Below are 21934 nucleotides of genomic sequence, written 5' to 3' on the forward strand. Positions count from 1 at the left end.
CACATCTTTCGATCCATGGTCAGGCATGGAGAGATGTAGATTCCTGTTTCTTCCTCTATAGGAACCTGTTCATAGTCAGACACAAGCACCTAGAATAGTAATCCAAACAACGTCCATAACTAGACTTTGGTCGAGCTCTTAGAATGGAGGAGTACGGATATTTCAGTTAAGCACAGTAGAGAAAGAAACAAACCAATCAAATTCAGATGAAATCAACACTTACAAGAGTCATTCAAATTAGGGGCTTCATCTCAGCCCTAGCTAGAAATTTAGCTACTCATGGAATCAAGAAGGAAGACGGAAAAATAATATTTATAAAAGAAAAATTCCATCCTCTCTTCCCTCTTGCTTGAATTTGATGTCTTTGCTCTCTTCCCTCTCCCTGGCTCTCTTCCAAAACGAGCTTTCCCTTCTGCTTTTTCTCCTGTCCAAAAAACAACGAACTACCTCTCTCAAACGGGCCTTTCAAAACGAACCTTTTCTTCTCTCCAACAAAACTCTCCCTCTCTTGCTTTTTTCTTGGATCTGTTCTTCCTGGCTTCCTCCCCCAAACGAGCTCTCTCTCTCTCTCTCTTTCTTATAGCAGCTTAGGCGGTGGAGGGACGTTTTGGAAACGCTGTCGCAGCAGCAGCCGCGTTCGGACTCTCTTTCCGCAGCCAAGATCAGATGCAAAACAGCCCTCTTTCCTTACTCGATTTCCAAATAAATACCGTCCCTTAGGACGTTTTCCAGTCTTCTACATGATGGACGGATCAGATCTTCCATCTGATCAAGTGTAGTGGGCCACAACAGGTGCGAAAATCGGACAGCGTCCGGCGTGCGTAAACAGGGATTACACTGTTCGCGCTGCGACATTGGTGGGGCCTACTATTGACATTATCTTCAAAATCCAGTCCGTCCATTAGATTGTCATTGAAAAATCGGTCGGACATGCTCAATTCTAGATCAAATTCGTGGTGGCTCACAGGGTTTTAAACCCACCATCCATTCTGCTTTTGAACAGTTAAAAAACGATCTCTACTGTTATCTGAAATAACGCCACCTAGGCGATGGTAATATGGGCCATTATGGTCTAATAGACGGTCCAGATTGGACCCACGAGTCGTGATGGTGGCCCACAACAGGGGACCGCAAGTCCCTGTTTCCGTTTCTGTGAAGCCGAAAATGGAAATTTCCTTTTTCTTTTAAATTTCGTCGGTCAGCGCCTGCTGACCGACCTTGAACGTATGGATGCACCGCCGGTGTGCGTCTGCACTGTGTGCATGCAGTGCACATGTGAGGTCCATCATGATGTGTGCACCGAATCTCCTCCGTTCATATGATTTTTCATGTAATTTAAAGCGTTGATACCAAAGATGAGCCATATCCAGGGACCAGGTGGGCCCCACTTAAGGAATTAAAGGGTTGATCTGGTCGTTGGGCCACTTCTCGAGATATCCAATGGTTGAAATTTAATATGTACGGTTTATTTATGGCCTCCAGGCTATGCATGAAGTTTCAAGTCAATCGGATGGCGGGAACCATGTGATCTTGCATTCTGGACCATTTTCGGGCCTTTTTAACGTGAACGGCTTGATTTCCTCGGATCCCTGGCATGTGAATTCTTCAGTATTAGTTCCCTTGAGTGCGTCCCTTGCTCTGGTGACTTTGGAACATCAAATCCATGCTTGTAGTGCTCTTTTTCCATCAACGCTCCTGATTTCATCTTGTAACAAAAATATAATTAAAATACCCCGTTAAACATTATCATGTACGTAAAATTAGGTAATAAATGGGGTCTGATATGTAATATTCGACCCTCATCAACGAGCGTGGGGTACACGCACTGCAAGTGGGGTCCACCTTGATGTTTTCTAGGGAATCCATACCGTCCATTCAGTTTCCCATCCAATTTAAGGAGCTGAAACCAAAATTGAAGTATATCCAAATCTCAGGTGGGCCCCAAATCCAAGATTCATAGGCTAATCTATCCATTGGGACACTTTCACGGGGATCCAATGACTGAAATTCGGTATGTACGGTTAGTTTATTGTCCTCAGGCCAAATATAAAGTTTCGAGTTAAACGGATGGTGGGAACCCTGTGATCTTGCATTCTGGACGATTTTCAGGCCACTTAAGCTCCAGTTTTTCAATTTTCTCAGGTCCCTGGCGTGTAAATTCATCGATCTTGGTCCCCTGGAGTCCGTCCCTTGCGTTGGTGCATTCTGAACGTTAAATCCATGCTTTAAGCATCCCGATCCAGTCTAAGCTCGTAATTACACCTTGCAACACAAACATGATTAAAATGGGATATTAAACGGTACCATGTTCATAAATCCAGGCAATAACTGGGTCTGATATGCAATATTTGACCCTCAACAAAGTGTTGCTCCTAACTAAAGATAAGTATTAAGGAATTTAAACTACAATTCTTAGTACGATCTTTTAATTTTATGGAGAGCTTAAAGTTGACCTAATATTTAATATGGTGGGTAGGGAAATTCCTACGATGATTAAGTTCATTTCGCTCTATGAGAGTTGTGATTATGTTATTTTAGCGAAGGAAAATCATGGGAACAGTTTAGATCTTAGATCCCCACAAATGTTCATTGGATGTCTAATTCAAGGAATGTTCTTGTTTGATCTAATGTATGCCATAGTGGTTTCTTCATTCTCACATGGTATCTAAATTTAGTTTCTAATATTCAAATAACTAAGTCTAGAAGTTTCAAAGGAGCTAAAAATTTTGCGTCACTATGTTCAAAATTTTCCCTAATTCTAAGGGAGTTCTAAATAAATTCAAATGACTTTTCCAATAATTCCTAAGGGGACCTAGTGTTTGGTTTCTGAGTTCAGATAATTAATAGTTCATAATGGGAATCTAAATTGAATTTCTACATTCAAACAACTAAATTTGAACTTTCCTACGCGGCCTAAAGTTTTGTGTCTCTATGTTCACAATTCTCATAATTCTTAAGTAATTCCAACCAAGTTTGAATGGCTAACCTAATGATTTCAAGGGAGCCTAGGTTTGGTTATCTACATTCTCAGACTTTCCAAATTCTAAGGGAATTCCTCATACCACCAAATGGTTAAATAATTTGAAATGAGACCTAAGTTTTAGGTTTCTAAGTTCTCAAAATTTTCTTAAGTCTAGGGGAGATTCACTTAAGTTCCAACGTCTAATTCCAACATCCTAACTTAAGGCATTTAAGGTTTGTATAAGATTGTTTCCCAAAGGCAAGGCTTGTCTAAACCCTCTCTCTGATACCATCTTGTAACACCCTGGTTCTCAAAACCCGAGGATAGTTACTCCTCATCAAGAATTCGAGTATTACGTTATAAGGTGGAACATCATGCATCTAATTAATGGTACATTTCTAAGCATGAAGTAAAGCAATCACTACATAAGACAGGGATATCAAGAGTAATAAAAGAAAGTTTAATACATGTAAATGGGAGAAAAATGAAATCCCATAACAGGAGAAATATTTTTACAACTCAAAGAAAACACATAGTGTGAAATATGAAAGCAAGGAAATCCTAAAGTATCAGTCGAGCTCTAATGGCTCAACAACATTCACATAGAACTCTTCCTCACCAAACTCCACCTCAACTATTCCTGGAATACCGTCATATGGGTCTCCACTTGTTCATCAACCCTACATCTATTTGGTGCAACGACACGATTGGGTGAGTGAAAACTCGGTAGGAATTTCCTACTAGGATTCATGCATATCATGTCATTCTAAAATAGTTTAAACCAGACAAAATCAATCATATTGAGGATAATGTGAATTTAAATGAAAATGTATGGATGTATGAATATATGCTTAAATCACAGATCTGGGGATGCACATCTAGCTGTCAAAATAAAGGGTCGCCCAATGCGAACTAGTCACCTGGAAAAATACTCATAGGTACATCCAAGGAGAACTAGCCACCCAGATAAGACCATGCAGGTGAGTGCACCCAAGGTTATCTCCTGAAAAAAAATATGGAGTACGCTCGAGGAGTGTCTAATCCTGGAAAAGCCTCATATAAAGAAAGAGTGCCCAAAGTGGCACAAGCTCACATGCTCTGTGAGTTTAACTGAAGTGTTAGAACTTTCAGTAAATTGAACAGAGTGTGGCTTACATTGAGTACTCCGAAAAGCTCATATGTCATGCGTGAATGTTATGCATCATGATACTCATGGATACTTCATATGGTTAACAAGCATGCTTTCATAAACATGACCAAAGCTCACAGTCTTTTAATTAAAATATGAGTCATCCACACATGAGTTCAATATAAATCCATTTGCTTTATTGAGGTCTAAAGGAGATCCACAAATATGGCATTTCAAGCATGTTAAATAAACAACAAATTTGTCCCACATTTCTCATGAAAGATAACACTCCGCACATAACCTTGATTTGTAAAATAGGATAAAAGGAAATGTCCTAACCCTTGTCATTACTAGTAGGACTATGTTTAAAATCCAATCATTACTAAAATATCATAGAGCATATAAAGCTAAATTCATAGTTATCAATTGCGGGGCTTGGATTAATGGAATTTAATGTACTAACTCATGTTCACCACATGTGAAAACTAAGAGCTAAGTTACTATTGGTGTCATCCTAAAACTTCATTAGAATCAAATTGTAACAAATCTAGTCCATATAAGAAGAATTGGAGCAAGCTATTCAATGGAATGGAAACAGGAATTCTTAAATTTAATACATCTAGTAGGAGTATGAATGTCCATAAGTAATTTCAAATGTGGTATAATGAATATGCTAATGTTCATATGAGATAGATTTGAGTAACACAATTTAAGACGTTCCCACATGTTTATTCATCTCAATTCAATATTAAAGGAACACAACTACTATTTGCACGATTGTAATGCCTTTATACAACTATATTAGAATTCAATGAAATGATGAAGCCATGTGGGATATCCCTCACCTTGGGTGAGTGTTGTCCCTGATTTGTGATCTTTACTAGATATGTTCAAGAGTCCTTGTTATCGGGATTGACTGGAGGAAAATATTCTTCAAGGCAAACCGTTGCGATCAGTACTTGAGCGGGACATTATAATACATCAATGAGTCACTACTGAGTTGACTTGGTTGGGATTCTCAACTAGCAACTAGTTGATTATCGAGTTTTGGAAAACCACCTACTGTAGTAGCAGTTGTTGGGTTCCAGAACTAGTGAAGCTTCTCAAGTGAGGGTTATTTTAGATCCGACTCAGTTGAGAAGAATCTAGCCAGTTACTATCATTATTGAGTCGATAGCATTTTAAACTACTGGTTGTAGAGTTTTACTTGAGCAGTGATCATTCTAAGTTGTTGAGAGGGTTTAGATGAGGTGCTTTGTTCCGAGCTCGTCAAAATCAGGGATGCGCAACCTTGAGCAAAACTTAGTCCCCTGGTAGCATTCAGACCTGACTCAGTCGAACGTTGGGCTGATTTCCAGACTTACTTCTAGGCACAACTGAGTTGGAGGCCTAGTGCAGTTTGGCATTAGAGGAGGTGAGATGAGATGGTAAGGGAATTGAGTCTGTAGGTTTAGGAGTTCACCTGAGTGGACTCGCCGGGTTAGTCAGTAAATCTCAAGGCATTTCTGAGCTGACCAGGAGATGGTTTCAAATTGCCGAGTGAAGTAGGGGCTGTTGAGGCAGAGGAATCTTCCTCCCTCACCCTTTCTCTCTCCTTCTTCCTCTCAGCAAATGGATGGGCAGATCTGATTCTAGCCTGACTCTCGTTGGGACTGAGTTGGGTCGCTGCTAGAACTTGTTCCAGCCACCGGGTCCTCTCTCTCTCTCTATCGCTTTCCCCTTTCTTTCTTTAGGCACCTTGAAAGCGCCCTAATTCCCGACTGTTTATAGCCATCCCGTTTATGGAAACGTCCACTGCTAAAAGCAGGGGTCAGTGTCTCCTTAACGTGATGATGTTGAGAGAAATCTACCATCAGGGTACTCCCTCACATCAGATGACATACAAAGATCCTTAAAATCATCCTCGATGAGCTTTAGATGGGGTGGGCCATCCGTTGAATGATTTGGATTATCGAGAGAACCCAAGTTAAAGAGGATGGGTTTTACTACCAGTCTAAGGAAAATGACAAACGAAAATGGCATTTTTTAACTGAGCGGCTTATCCATAGATCAGGGTCATTTGGGCATTCTTGATAAGGCCTAGAAGTAATGTGGGGTCCATTTCACGGCGCAAGGAAGGCCGTTGATTAAAACCACCACCAAACAGGTGAAAAACCTCACCACCACATCAATTTCTCATCCATATCTCATCAGCTGGATATTTTTGTTGAAACCTAATTCCAACGCTCCTGATTAGCTTGAGAGGAACCTCAAGACGTCAACGAACGGCTGAGATACATCTTTCCCCAATGAGGACAGATTCTTTCCACAATTCGTCGGTTAGGGGCGTGTTTTTGGAAACCTAGGGCTGATGGGGCCCTAGTTGCTTGTGTGGATCTCGTCCGACTGCTTCCAAAGGTCGGATCTGACATAGGGACGGTGTACGTGGCTCTATCTCCTTTGTCAGGGCTTTTCCTTGGCAACACAAGATCAGACATTATTATTATTATTATTACTTTGTAAATGATGAAATTACCCTTTTCAAAAATAGGTATTCACCGATCAAAGGTTAGGACTATTTTCATGATCTTATTTTGGGTAATTCTTTCATCCTATGTAGGCACATCAAACGAATGGAATGGATCATAGTGGGCCCTACTCAAAAGAAATGGTAGATGTCACATCGGAACCTTTTCTTATGATGTGTCTTACTTGAAAAATTCTTAGGGCCACAGTAGTTTTGGATCAATATTCCGATGTTTGTTTTTCTCCTTCATCCACAGATTGCCATCATGGTAGGCCCTAGGAAGGTATCAACAGTCACCCAACTACTTCCTGTGGTGTGGTCCATTTAAGCCTAGGATCTTCTCATTTTTGGGCTTCTATCTTAAAATGATATGAAAAAAATGGATGGACGATGTGGATTAAAAACAATACATCATACGGTGGCCCTTCAGAGTCTCCATTTGTTCCTGGTGAGAGACTCGTCGTAGTACTAGTAGTACCCAATAGGTAAAGAGGACGGTCCTGGAAGGGGATGACGTGTACGTTTCATTATACATACAGTGTGTGCGCTAATGTACGAGAGACTGGTCGTAGTACTAGTAGTACCCAACAGGTAGAGAGGGACGGTCCTGGCTGGGGATGACGTGTACGTTTCATTATACATGCAGTGCGCATGCCAATATGACATGATTGAGCAAACAAAAAAAAAGCTTATTTGCAGCTGTGATAAATGCCTAAATTATTTAATTCAAAGGGCGTTGGGTACAGCATATCCATGGTATATGTGAAGGTTTGCCAACCACATGGCTACCCCTCTACACTATACATGCAGCATGTGCCAATGTGACATAATGGAACAAATACACAAGCTTATTTGCAATTGTAACAAAACATGTATAAATTGTCCGATTCAAAGGGAGTTGGGTACGACACATCCATGGTATACGTGAAGGATTGCCAACCACATAGCTGCGCCTTTGCACTATACATGTAGCGCGTGTGCCAATGTGATATGACCGAACAAATACAAAAGCTTATTTGTAGTTGTAACAACCCATGCCTAAATTGTCCAATTCAAAGGGAATTGGGTACGTTATTTGGGATTTGTTTAAAGGATAATTAGTGGTGGGTTCAATGGTCTAATAATTTGATTACGATGGTCAGTGCTGGATTTCTATATCGAGCGAAACGAGCTTAATAATCGATGTATTGAGTGATTATGCCACCAATACCCTGACGATTGTGTTCATTCTGGAGTACCTAGAGTACGAAATTTGGGATTTTAGATTGTGGTGTTAAGTGATCTAATGGTTGGAAGGATAGGTTATCGACAATAGGGTTTTCTAGTTTGACTAGAATTTATAGCTGGTCATCTGGTTTACTTAGAGGGTTTAGTGTGGATTATAAATCTTAGTCATTGCGACTCGATGATTGGCGGGTTTGATGATTAGGGGTTTGTTATTGACGATGGGTGGATTGAGGTGTGTGGTCTAAATTACGTGTGTTCTCGTACATGTATAAAGTTATTTAGATCTCTATAGTAACACCTGAGTATAGAAAATCTGGGGTGTTACAGGTGCTCTGTGGAATCCACTATGATGTATGTGTTTCATCCATTTTTACAAATCATTTTAGGGCTTGATCCCAAAAAATGAGAGGTACATAAATCTCAGGTGGACCGTACCACAGGAAATAGTAGTGATTTGATATCCACCATTAAAATCCTCCTAAGGCCCACTATACTATTTATTTGACATCTAATCTATTGAATAGGTCATATAGACCCAGATGAAGGAAAAAACAAAGATCAGCTTTATCCAAAACTTTTATGGCTCCCAAAAAGTTTTTAATGGTTAACGTTCATTCAACACTGTTTCTTATAATGTGTTCCCCTTGAGATTGGGATATACCTCATTTTTTATCTCATGCTATAAAATGATCTAGAAAAATAGATGGACAACATGAATGAAATATATACATCAGGGTGGGGCCCACAGAGCACTTACCACCCACCATTGGCTTGTGACAAGGGAGTAGCCAATCCGTTTCCTTCAGATCTCTATCCTCTTCCTTCCCTTCCTCTCTTAGAGAAACCCATCTTGCCAAGCGCCTCTATGGGACTATGTCTTCCTCGTATCTGGCTTCTACCAAGCTTATTACCTTTTATGCCAAACTTGGTAATGCCCACCACAGCTGCCTTTCGTTCAATCAAATTCTCAAATAGAATATCTTTACCTGAAATTTGATCATCGCCGGATGTTTTTGGCTAGATTATATATATATATATATATATATATATATACATATATATATATAAAACTTTTCCCATGGTTTTGAAAGCTGGTAAGGATTTGGAATATTAGAGGAAAGTACACTATTTGGTTTTTAAATTGGGCTTAGGATCTGATTTCTTTGTGGATGCTGCTTTGATTCATTTGTATGAGAGATTTGGACACGTGGTTGATGCCCGATGTGTTTTTCACGAGATGTTGGTGAGAGATTTAGGGTATGAGAATGCTATAATTTCAGGATATTATCGTAATGGTGAGGCAATTTAAGTATTTAATTAGGTGCAAGTGAATCTTTAAGAAGAAACATGATAAGTACAAGACAATATTGGTAGCGAATATATATGCTTAAAGAGAAGGTGTGGACTTCACTAAGATATTTACGCGGATGGTAAAGCAATAATCTATCAGATTTGTATTGGCAATGGTTGCCCAATACAATTTCGAATTGGAATAGATGAATATGAAAACTACTTTCTCGTATGGAGAATTGGAAGAATATATTTATATGAAACAACTAGAAGGTTTCGAAACAAAGGAGTAAAGAACAAACCTTGCATGTTGAAGATGTCGTTGTAAGGCTTGAAACAGTCACATACACAGTGGTATATATAAGAAATTTGATTCTTTCATAATGAGTTAAAGGTTTACGAAGAGTGATTATGATTATTGTGTCTATTAAAAGACACTGAGTAATAAGAAGTTCATTATCTTAATATTGTATATTGATGATATGCTTATCACCAGTGATAACATGTCTGAGATCGACATACTGAAGACTCAATTATCAAAGACATTTGATATGAAAGGTTTGGAGGCTGCAAAAAGGGTTCTCGGCATTCACACACATATGTATATGAAGAGGAGCAGACTGTGTTTATCTTAGGTAGAATACCCTGAAAAGGTATTGATGAAGTACGTGATGGACAAGGCAAAGTAGGTCAACATTCCTCACACGGCTCATTTTAAGATATCATCTGAGCAGTATCATAAAACAGATGAAGAAAAACATGATATCTCTCGTGTGCCTTATTCGAGTGCGGTTGACAGATTTATATATGCCATGATATATATAAGACTAGATATTTCACATGCGGTGGGTGTTGTTAGCAGATACATGTTCAACCCGGGCAAGCGACATTGAGAGGCAGTGAAATAGCTACTTCAATATATTTAATATAGGCAGGACTACGTCTTAACATTTGAAAAATAATGGGCCAAGTTAGTAGACTATGGATTTCGATTATGCGGGCAGTATGGATAATAGAGGGTCAACATCCGATTACTATTTGTATTAGCGGGTCGGGTGATCAGTTGGATATCAAAGCTTCAGTTTGTGGTGGCTCTTTCCACAACGGAAGCTAAGTATATGACAGTGACAGAAGCATTCAAAGAAGATGTTTGGTTGATGGGGATGATAAATCAGTTGGGGCTTCAACGGGAGATTGTGTCAGTTAATTTTAAAAGTAAAAGTGTGATTAATTTGGCTAAAAACTCCGTTTATTAATCATGTACTAAACATATTGATGTGTGTTATCATTTTATCCGACAAGTGCTTGAGGAATGAGGCATGACTTTGGAGAAGATTAATACAAGTGTGAATCCGGTTGACATGCTTACAAAAATATTTTCCACAGAAAATTTTAAGTTATGTGTAGCTTCTCTAGGCTTGGCGAAGGCATAAATGGAAGACGGAGTGTACACGAGAAGAGATGATGGAGTTATTATGAAAGGTGGAATTAGAGGTGAGAATTGATAAAAGGGCTATGATGAATGAAAATTTAAGACATGGTGGAGATTGTTATTGATGACTTAAATCTTTCAGTAATAGGGGTTTGTTAATGCCATTAATAGACCGCTCGATGACATCGAGCAATGTTGATGCCATCGACAGATGCTCAATTCTATCAAGAAAATCCAAAAAATTCCATGTTGGTTGCTGTAATGTTTTAGCGTTGTTGTTCGATGGCATTGAAGGAATTCGATGACATTGACAGATCCTTGATGGGTGTTGATGCCATCGAAGGTCGCATAAAAAAATGTGCACAGAATTGCATAAGTGTGTAAGTTGATTCCTATTCCGATTTTAACACTTTATATATCACGTGTAATTGGGATTTGGGAGAGAGACGTGTATTAAGGCTTTCTAAATCATTCTTATAGGTTTAAGGGTATATATAGGGCTTATGAAAAGACATTTAATGTTTGTTCAAATCGGTAAGCTACTATCTCTTATAATTTTTTTTATAGTACATTATTTGTCACTTATTGCCGTTGTTTTTTTTGTCCACGAGAGTTTTTTTACACAAAATTCAAATTGTTCTTGTTTAAGCTTGGTCGTGTGATTATGTGTACGTAGCTTGATTCATCTCTAGGTGTAAATAAGCCTTCACAAGCTTGTATTAACTGAGCTTATATTATTTTCTAGGTTTACGAAAGACGAATGATCTTGGCTTGTTAGGTACCTGGATCCTGTCACATCAGAAATATAAGTAATTTCTAATTTTATATGTATCACACACACACACACACACACACACACACACACATATACCCATTTGAGCACCAGTCAAGAGAAAAGTCCAAAGATTTCATGGCTGGGATCTTTCCATCAGATTTTTTTTTTCTGTGTATCATAATATCAATCATTGGATCAATAAAAATGGCATGCTTTGGTAAGAAATGGCCATTGGAACATAATCCACATAATGATCATGGTTCCACAATTCTTCATTTTTAAATTGGAGGAGTGGACAACGAACAACAGTTATATTATTCCTTAATCTGTAATGCAAGTGGCATATCTTTTGGATGGTCAGTTATCTTTCGCCGATATGAGCAAATCCACACCCCTTTCTCTCATTCAACCCATTTCCATTAGGTAGTTTCTTCATCGATGCATACAAGTTAGTCATCCTAAACCAGAACTCATCATATCTTACACCATGCAAGATCTTGATAGCCCATCTACCGGGCCTCACTAAAGTTGACCTGCACCCCAAAACATCACATTTAACAATTTATCAAACCAATAAACAGGAGTTAATTGCCTGCTCAATTTGGACTGTTGATCATTTCTTATTTTAACTGTCCATCTCCTATACCAATGATCAGGCGGTTCAGATTGGCCAAGTGGAATCTCTGTCCAGATATACAATGAAAATATAATTCTTTAGTTATTCCCAAACAAAAGATTTTATTTCATAGATTCAGACTTACCATTCTACATAGTAAATACTGAGGCACCAAAAATCACTACTGTAGATTCAAGGGTGTCGAACGGTTACATTGAACTTGATCGCTGCATTGAGGTTGGGAAGGTCAATGTAGGCAGTCTCTAAGACAGCATAGCCCTTGGCATACCGAAACAAGCCGGTGCCGGACACCACCGAAACCTCCCTCTGCTTGAGGTTGGCTCGGTCGGACCCTTGTATCTCCAGTGTGCTCTCATTGTACTTCTCATTAGTAAAGAGGACCGAGAACAATAAGTGGACTTCGGAAGCGTCCAATGCAGAGGTCACATATATACCGCGTGCCCGTCCCACCTCCTTTGATTTTCGATCCAGGCCTTCGGTTACAGCATCGTCGATTGCTATGATAGTTCCAAAGCTGGTTATTGTCGAAGATGTGCGGTTCCGACCGGCTACCGAAATGGCGGTCGGATTCGGACCTGTCCCCCAATCTTGCATGTAGAACACCATATTGGTCTTCTTGATGTGCTGGACTTCAGAGCTAGCCACCATGGGTGTGAATAGTGCCACAATGGTCAATTGCACCAATGTGATGAGGGCCATTTGACATGGAATATGTATGACTAGACTCTTCTTATCTGTTATTTTGGTAAGCTAGTTCATGTTCTGGACATGCAAGAGAAGAGATATTTATAAGCAAAGGGTGACTAAGATTGTTTATTATTTTTATTTTTTATTTTTACTGAGATGTACTGCAAGAAACTTAGATATGTAGCATCTCTGACTTCTGTTTATCTAACATTCATGAGTAGGGTAGGCAATGGGCCTGGTTGGTCCAGCCTTGTAGAGCCAGGGCTTGAACCCCAAATTTTGCAAAAGGGCTCGGCCATGGTCAATGATGAATGGCTCGGCCTGGCCTAGCCTGTTGGTCCGGTTCTATCATCAAGTGGATCACTACTATACAAAAGAATGGATGATTTTGAGGTGAGGGGTCACATTCCGTGCGCATGTGTAGTTTAAAATCACTTATTTTCTTATGAGGGTAATGGGCTAATGTAAGGCTATTAAAAAATTTCCATGATTAGAACCATTGAGGTAATGGGCTAATGTAAGGCTGTTGAAAAATTTCTTATATTTGAACTATTTCAAACCTTTGATCTGTCAATCCATTTTCTTATGAGGGTAGGGCGGATGCCTCTATAGCCTAGTTAGGGCCATGAGACCCCAACCCATTACCACCCCATGCATGAGCTATATTATTTGAGTAGTAGCAGGAGTTGAGAGGAAAACTTTGATATTCTGGCAGAGTGTGATGGATGATATGCCGGTACTTTGATATTACTTAGAAATTGCATACGTGGCATATAGGTTATTCAAATTAAAAATTTCAAATTCAAGATTCTAGTTTAGATGTATCATGAACAAAAAAAAAAACATATTATCTAATTATCTGACCATTAGATTTGTAGACATTTACTGGATAGTTAAGAATGAAAACAATCCAATAGTCATAAACATTGTTCGACCATGATATTCAAATTGTGGGTTGTTTGGATACTCTAATGACCAGTTAAGTTAAATAATTAACTAGTTAAGTGAAATTTTTAGTTAATCTTTTAATTAGCAAATACTATTTTAAAAAAAATCAATCTCACATACCAAATATCTCTCTTGGTGCTGTATCACATGCAGACGTCCAATCTTTAGCAACAAAGAAGCAGTCAGTTATCTGATTGCTGTACTTGCACCCTATGTTGCTCACTCACTCTGTCTATCTTCCATGTTAACATGTGTTTATCGAACTGGGTGAAAATTTATTAGATGAGTTATTATTATTATTATTATTATTATTTTGTAAATGATGAAATTACCCTTTTAAAAAATAAGTATTCACCAATAAAAGGTTAGGATTGTTTTCTTGATCTTATTTTGGGTAATTCTTTCATCCTAAGCAGGCACATCAAACGAATGGATTGGATCACAGTGGGCCTTACTCAAAAGAAATGGTAGACGTCACATCGGAACCTTTTCCTATGATGTGTCTTACTTGAAAAACTCTTAGGGCCACAGTAGTTTTGGATCAATATTCCGATGTTTGTTTTTTCCCTTCATCCACGGATTGCCATCAAGGTAGGCCCTAGGAAGGTATCAACAGTCACCCCACTACTTCCTATGGTGGGGTCCATTTAAGCCTAGGATCTTCTCATTTTGGAGCTTCTACCTTAAAATGATATGAAAAAAATGGATGGATGGTGTAGATTAAAAACAACACATCACACGGTGGCCCTTCAGAGTCTCCATTTGTTCCTGGTGAGAGACTCGTCGTAGTACTAGTAGTACCCAATAGGTAGAGAGGACGGTCCTAGAAGGGGATGACGTGTACGTTTCATTATACATACAGTGTGCGTGCCAATGTACGAGAGACTGGTCGTAGTACTAGTAGTACCCAATAGGTAGAGAGGGACGGTCCTGGTTGGGGATGACGTGTACGTTTCATTATACATGCAGTGCGCATGCCAATATGAAATGATTGAGCAAATAAAAAAAAAGCTTATTTGCAGCTGTGATAAATGCCTAAATTATTTAATTCAAAGGGCGTTGGGAACAACATATCCATGGTATATGTGAAGGTTTGCTAACCACATGGCTGTCCCTCCACACTATACATGCGGTGAGCATGGCAATGTAACATGATTAAACAAATATAGAAACTTATTTGCAGTTGTGACAAAACATGCTTAAATTGTGCAATTCAAAGGGAGTTGGGTACGACACATCCATGGTATACGTGAAGGATTGCCAACCACATAGCTACCCCTCTACACTATACATGCAGGGCGTGCCAATGTGACATAATGGAACAAATACAGAAGCTTATTTGCAATTGTAACAAAACATGTATAAATTATCCGATTCAAAGGGAGTTGGGTACGACACATCCATGGTATACGTGAAGGATTGCCAACCACATAGCTGCCCCTTTGCATTATACATGTAGCGCATGTGCCAATGTGACATGATTGAACAAATAGAAAAGCTTATTTGTAGTTGTAACAACCCATGCCTAAATTGTCTGATTCAAAGGGAGTTGGGTACAACACATTTATGGTATATGTGAAGGATTGCTAACCACATGGTTGCCCCTCTGTACTATACATGCAGCGCCCGTGCTAATGTGACATGATTGAGCAAATACAAAAGCTTATTTGCAGTTGTAACAAAACATGCCTAAATTGTCCGATTCAAAGGGAGTTGGTTACGACATATCCATGGTATACGTGAAGGATTGCCAACCACATATCTGCCCCTCTGCACAATACATGTAGCGTGCATGCCAATGTGACATGATTGAATAAATACAAAAGTTTATTTGCCATTGTAACAACTCATGCTTAAGTTGTCCGATTCAAAGGGAGTTGGGTACGACACATCCATGGTATACGTCAAGGATTGCCAACCACATGGCTGCCCCTCTGCACTATACATGCAGCGTGCATGCCTGTTGAGGCATAAAATTGATCAGAAGAAGAAAGATGATTCCCGAAAAGAAGATAGATTTTTCCCCAGCTTGAGTTGTGCAGTGCAAAAAAGAAGGTAAAGGGAGAAAAGTGTTGTGTGGCGCACAATGGAAGTTGCTAAGAGTATGGTTGTGCAGCGCACAACTGGTGTAATTGCACAACTGGTATGAGCACACAAAGGGGTCAGCGCATAAAAGTGAGGTGATGGCACGTGCGAAAGGCTATATATACCCCCACTAACCCCCATAGATGATTCATTAGAATAATACCAGAGCAGCAGAGAGAGACCAAGACTTTGGAAGAATCCAGGTCCTGACAGTACCTGTTGTGCAACGCACAACTAGGGGCCCGCACAACCCGTGTGCAGCTCACAACCCCTGGTCCACACAATCGTTGTCCTGCATAACAACCATGTGCGCGATGGGTCCTTTATGTGTGCACAATGGGTCTGATATATGGACAGTCAGCTTGAGTGATGATTATTCAATTGTGAAGGAATTGAAAGAGATCCTGATCTGGGTTAAAAGATCAAAGCCTCTTCTCAGAAGCTTAGAATCGATCAAAATGGAAATCATTCCAGCACAACAATATTCAATATTCCCAAGCTAAAGATCACAATGCGATCTGAATTGTTGTAGAAATTAATATCGAACATTTGATATTTGTGTTGAATTATGTAAATGCTTTACTTTGGAATTAAAGGAGATAAATGATGTAAACGGATTCAGATTAAATAAATATTATGATTGTTCTCTCCATTTATCGGTGCCTAATAATCGATGTAAAGCATTTACTTAGTGTTCTAATTTACACTAAGTGATTTGAGCATTTTTCAACTGTCGGAGCCGTACAAGTTATTTGGGATTTGTTTAAAGGATAATTAGTGGTGGGTTCAATGGTCTAATAATTTGATTACGATGGTCAGTGCTGGATTTCTATATCGAGCGAAACGAGCCTAATAATAAATGTATTGAGTGACAATGCCACCAAAACCCTGACAATTGTGTTCATTCTGGAGTACCTAGAGTACGAAATTTGGGATTTTAGATTGTGGTGTTAAGTGATCTAATGGTTAGAAGGATAGGTTATCGACAATAGGGTTTTCTAGTTTGACTAGAATTTGTAGCTGGTCATCGGGTTTAATTAGAGTGTTCAGTGTGGATTATAAATCTTAGTCATTGCGACTCGATGATCGGTGGGTTTGATGATTAGGGGTTTGTTATTGACGATGGGTGGATTGAGGTGTGTGGTCTAAATTACGTGTGTTCTCGCACATGTATAAAGTTATTTAGATCTCTATAGTAACACCTGAGTATAGAAAATCCGGGGTGTTACAGGTGCTCTGTGGAATCCACTATGATGTATGTGTTTCATCCATTTTTACAAATCATTTTAGGGCTTGATCCCAAAAAATGAGAGGTACATAAATCTCAGGTGGACCGTACCACAGGAAATAGTAGTGATTTGATATCCACCATTAAAATCCTCCTAAGGCCCACTATACTATTTATTTGACATCTAATCTATTGAATAGGTCATACAGACCCAGGTGAAGGAAAAAACAAAGATCAGCTTTATCCAAAACTTTTATGGCTCCCAAAAAGTTTTTAATGGTTAACGTTCATTCAACACGGTTTCTTATAATGTGTTCCACTTGAGATTGGGATATACCTCATTTTTTATCTCATGCTATAAAATGATCTAGAAAAATAGATGGACAACATGAATGAAATATATACATCAGGGTGGGGCCCACAGAGCATTGACCACCCACCATTAGCTTGTGACAGGGGAGTAGCCAATCCGTTTCCTTCAGATCTCTATCCTCTTCCTTCCCTTCCTCTCTTAGAGAAACCCACCTTGCCAAGCGCCTCTATGGGACTATGTCTTCTTCGTATCTGGCTTCTACCAAGCTTATTACCTTTTATGCCAAACTTGGTGATGTCCGCCACAGCTGCCTTTCGTTCAATCAAATTCTCAAATAGAATATCTTTGCCTGAAATTTGATCATCGCCGGATGTTTTGGCTAGATTATATATATATATATATATATATATATATATATATATATATCTATATATATAACTTTTCGCATGGTTTTGAAAGCTGGTAAGGATTTGGAATATTAGAGGAAAGTACACTATTTGGTTTTTAAATTGGGCTTAGGATCTGATTTCTTTGTGGATGCTGCTTTGATTCATTTGTTTGAGAGATTTGGACACGTGGTTGATGCCCGATGGGTTTTTCACGAGATGTTGGTGAGAGATTTGGGGTATGAGAATGCTATAATTTTAGGATATTATCGTAATGGTGAGGCAATTTAGGTATTTAATTGGGTGCAAGTGAATCTTTAAGAAGAAACATGATAAGTACAAGACAATATTGGTAGCGAATATATATGCTTAAAGAGAAGGTGTGGACTTCACTAAGATATTTACGCGGATGGTAAAGCAATAATCTATCAGATTTGTATTAGCACTGGTTGCCCAATACAATTTCGAATTGGAATAGATGAATATGAAAACTACTTTCTCGTATGGAGAATTGGAAGAATATATTTATATGAAACAACTAGAAGGTTTCGAAACAAAGGAGTAAAGAACAAACCTTGCATGTTGAAGATGTCGTTGTAAGGCTTGAAACAGTCACATACACAGTGGTATATATAAGAAATTTGATTCTTTCATAATGAGTTAAAGGTTTACGAAGAGTGATTATGATTATTGTGTCTATTAAAAGACACTGAGTAATAAGAAGTTCATTATCTTAATATTGTATATTGATGATATGCTTATCACCAGTGATAACATGTCTGAGATCGACATACTGAAGACTCAATTATCAAAGACATTTGATATGAAAGGTTTGGAGGCTGCAAAAAGGGTTCTCGGCATTCACACACATATGTATATGAAGAGGAGCAGACTGTGTTTATCTTAGGTAGAATACCCTGAAAAGGTATTGATGAAGTACGTGATGGACAAGGCAAAGTAGGTCAACATTCCTCACACGGCTCATTTTAAGATATCATCTGAGCAGTATCATAAAACAGATGAAGAAAAACATGATATCTCTCGTGTGCCTTATTCGAGTGCGGTTGACAGATTTATATATGCCATGATATATATAAGACTAGATATTTCACATGCGGTGGGTGTTGTTAGCAGATACATGTTCAACCCGGGCAAGCGACATTGAGAGGCAGTGAAATAGCTACTTCAATATATTTAATATAGGCAGGACTACGTCTTAACATTTGAAAAATAATGGGCCAAGTTAGTAGACTATGGATTTCGATTATGCGGGCAGTATGGATAATAGAGGGTCAACATCCGGTTACTATTTGTATTAGCGGGTCGGGTGATCAGTTGGATATCAAAGCTTCAGTTTGTGGTGGCTCTTTCCACAACGGAAGCTAAGTATATGACAGTGACAGAAGCATTCAAAGAAGATGTTTGGTTGATGGGGATGATAAATCAGTTGGGGCTTCAACGGGAGATTGTGTCAGTTAATTTTAAAAGTAAAAGTGTGATTAATTTGGCTAAAAACTCCGTTTATTAATCATGTACTAAACATATTGATGTGTGTTATCATTTTATCCGACAAGTGCTTGAGGAATGAGGCATGACTTTGGAGAAGATTAATACAAGTGTGAATCCGGTTGACATGCTTACAAAAATATTTTCCACAGAAAATTTTAAGTTATGTGTAGCTTCTCTAGGCTTGGCGAAGGCATAAATGGAAGACGGAGTGTACACGAGAAGAGATGATGGAGTTATTATGGAAGGTGGAATTAGAGGTGAGAATTGATAAAAGGGCTATGATGAATGAAAATTTAAGACATGGTGGAGATTGTTATTGATGACTTAAATCTTTCAGTAATAGGGGTTTGTTAATGCCATTAATAGACCGCTCGATGACATCGAGCAATGTTGATGCCATCGACAGATGCTCAATTCTATCAAGAAAATCCAAAAAATTCCATGTTGGTTGCTGTAATGTTTTAGCGTTGTTGTTCGATGGCATTGAAGGAATTCGATGACATTGACAGATCCTTGATGGGTGTTGATGCCATCGAAGGTCGCATAAAAAAATGTGCACAGAATTGCATAAGTGTGTAAGTTGATTCCTATTCCGATTTTAACACTTTATATATCACGTGTAATTGGGATTTGGGAGAGAGACGTGTATTAAGGCTTTCTAAATCATTCTTATAGGTTTAAGGGTATATATAGGGCTTATGAAAAGACATTTAATGTTTGTTCAAATCGGTAAGCTACTATCTCTTATAATTTTTTTTATAGTACATTATTTGTCACTTATTGCCGTTGTTTTTTTTGTCCACGAGAGTTTTTTTTACACAAAATTCAAATTGTTCTTGTTTAAGCTTGGTCGTGTGATTATGTGTACGTAGCTTGATTCATCTCTAGGTGTAAATAAGCCTTCACAAGCTTGTATTAACTGAGCTTATATTATTTTCTAGGTTTACGAAAGACGAATGATCTTGGCTTGTTAGGTGCCTGGATCCTGTCACATCAGAAATATAAGTAATTTCTAATTTTATATCTATCACACACACACACACACACATATACCCATTTGAGCACCAGTCAAGAGAAAAGTCTAAAGATTTCATGGCTGGGATCTTTCCATCAGATTTTTTTTTTCTGTGTATCATAATATCAATCATTGGATCAATAAAAATGGCATGCTTTGGTAAGAAATGGCCATTGGAACATAATCCACATAATGATCATGGTTCCACAATTCTTCATTTTTAAATTGGAGGAGTGGACAACGAACAACAGTTATATTATTCCTTAATCTGTAATGCAAGTGGCATATCTTTTGGATGGTCAGTTATCTTTCGCCGATATGAGCAAATCCACACCCCTTTCTCTCATTCAACCCATTTCCATTAGGTAGTTTCTTCATCGATGCATACAAGTTAGTCATCCTAAACCAGAACTCATCATATCTTACACCATGCAAGATCTTGATAGCCCATCTACCGGGCCTCACTAAAGTTAACCTGCACCCCAAAACATCACATTTAACAATTTATCAAACCAATAAACAGGAGTTAATTGCCTGCTCAATTTGGACTGTTGATCATTTCTTATTTTAACTGTCCATCTCCTATACCAATGATCAGGCGGTTCAGATTGGCCAAGTGGAATCTCTGTCCAGATATACAATGAAAATATAATTCGTTAGTTATTCTCAAACAAAAGATTTTATTTCATAGATTCAGACTTACCATTCTACATAGTAAATACTGAGGCACCAAAAATCACTACTGTAGATTCAAGGGTGTCGAACGGTTACATTGAACTTGATCGCTGCATTGAGGTTGGGAAGGTCAATATAGGCAGTCTCTAAGACAGCATAGCCCTTGGCATACCGAAACAAGCCGGTGCCGGACACCACCGAAACCTCCCTCTGCTTGAGGTTGGCTCGGTCGGACCCTTGTATCTCCAGTGTGCTCTCATTGTACTTCTCATTAGTAAAGAGGACCGAGAACAATAAGTGGACTTCGGAAGCGTCCAATGCTGAGGTCACATATATACCGCGTGCCCGTCCCAACTCATTTGATTTTCGATCCAGGCCTTCGGTTACAGCATCGTCGATTGCTATGATAGTTCCAAAGCTGGTTATTGTCGAAGATGTGAGGTTCCGACCGGCTACCGAAATGGCGGTCGGATTTGGACCTGTCCCCCAATCTTGCATGTAGAACACCATATTGGTCTTCTTGATGTGTTGGACTTCAGAGCTAGCCACCATGGGTGTGAATAGTGCCACAATGGTCAATTGCACCAATGTGATGAGGGCCATTTGACATGGAATATGTGTGACTAGACTCTTCTTATCTGTTATTTTGGTAAGCTAGTTCATGTTCTGGACATGCAAGAGAAGAGATATTTATAAGCAAAGGGTGACTAAGATTGTTTATTATTTTTATTTTTTATTTTTACTGAGATGTACTGCAAGAAACTTAGATTTGTAGCATCTCTGACTTCTGTTTATCTAACATCCATGAGTAGGGTAGGCAATGGGCCTGGTTGGTCCAGCCTTGTAATGCCAGGGCTTGAACCCCAAATTTTGCAAAAGGGCTCGGCCATGTCAATGATGAATGGCTCGGCCTGGCCTAGCCTGTTGGTCCGGTTCTATCATCAAGTGGATCACTACTATACAAAAGAATGGATGATTTTGAGGTGAGGGGTCACATTCCGTGCGCATGTGTAGTTTAAAATCACTTATTTTCTTATGAGGGTAATGGGCTAATGTAAGGCTGTTAAAAAATTTCCATGATTAGAACCATTGAGGTAATGGGCTAATGTAAGGCTGTTGAAAAATTTCTT

At 38.9% G+C, this 21934-nt stretch overlaps 2 protein-coding genes across 2 annotated transcripts; both read right to left on the reverse strand.

Moving 5' to 3' along the window:
• Positions 1-12129: 12129 nt before the first annotated feature.
• On the reverse strand, positions 12130-12657 carry LOC131239083 (dirigent protein 23-like). Its single transcript, XM_058236640.1, has one exon. It carries the CDS (start codon positions 12655-12657, stop codon positions 12130-12132), a length of 528 nt encoding a protein of 175 aa, XP_058092623.1.
• Positions 12658-20879: 8222 nt separating this feature from the next.
• Positions 20880-21407, reverse strand: LOC131239084 (dirigent protein 23-like). Its single transcript, XM_058236641.1, has one exon. It carries the CDS (start codon positions 21405-21407, stop codon positions 20880-20882), a length of 528 nt encoding a protein of 175 aa, XP_058092624.1.
• Between the last annotated feature and the right edge of the window lie 527 nt (positions 21408-21934).

Source organism: Magnolia sinica, chromosome 3, assembly GCF_029962835.1.
Source record: "Magnolia sinica isolate HGM2019 chromosome 3, MsV1, whole genome shotgun sequence".
Taxonomy (NCBI): domain Eukaryota; kingdom Viridiplantae; phylum Streptophyta; class Magnoliopsida; order Magnoliales; family Magnoliaceae; genus Magnolia; species Magnolia sinica.

What these genes read in the sequence shown, in the direction of transcription:
- LOC131239083 (XM_058236640.1), bottom strand. Translation starts at nt 12,657, where the DNA reads ATGGCCCTCATCACATTGGTGCAATTGACCATTGTGGCACTATTCACA.
- LOC131239084 (XM_058236641.1), bottom strand. Translation starts at nt 21,407, where the DNA reads ATGGCCCTCATCACATTGGTGCAATTGACCATTGTGGCACTATTCACA.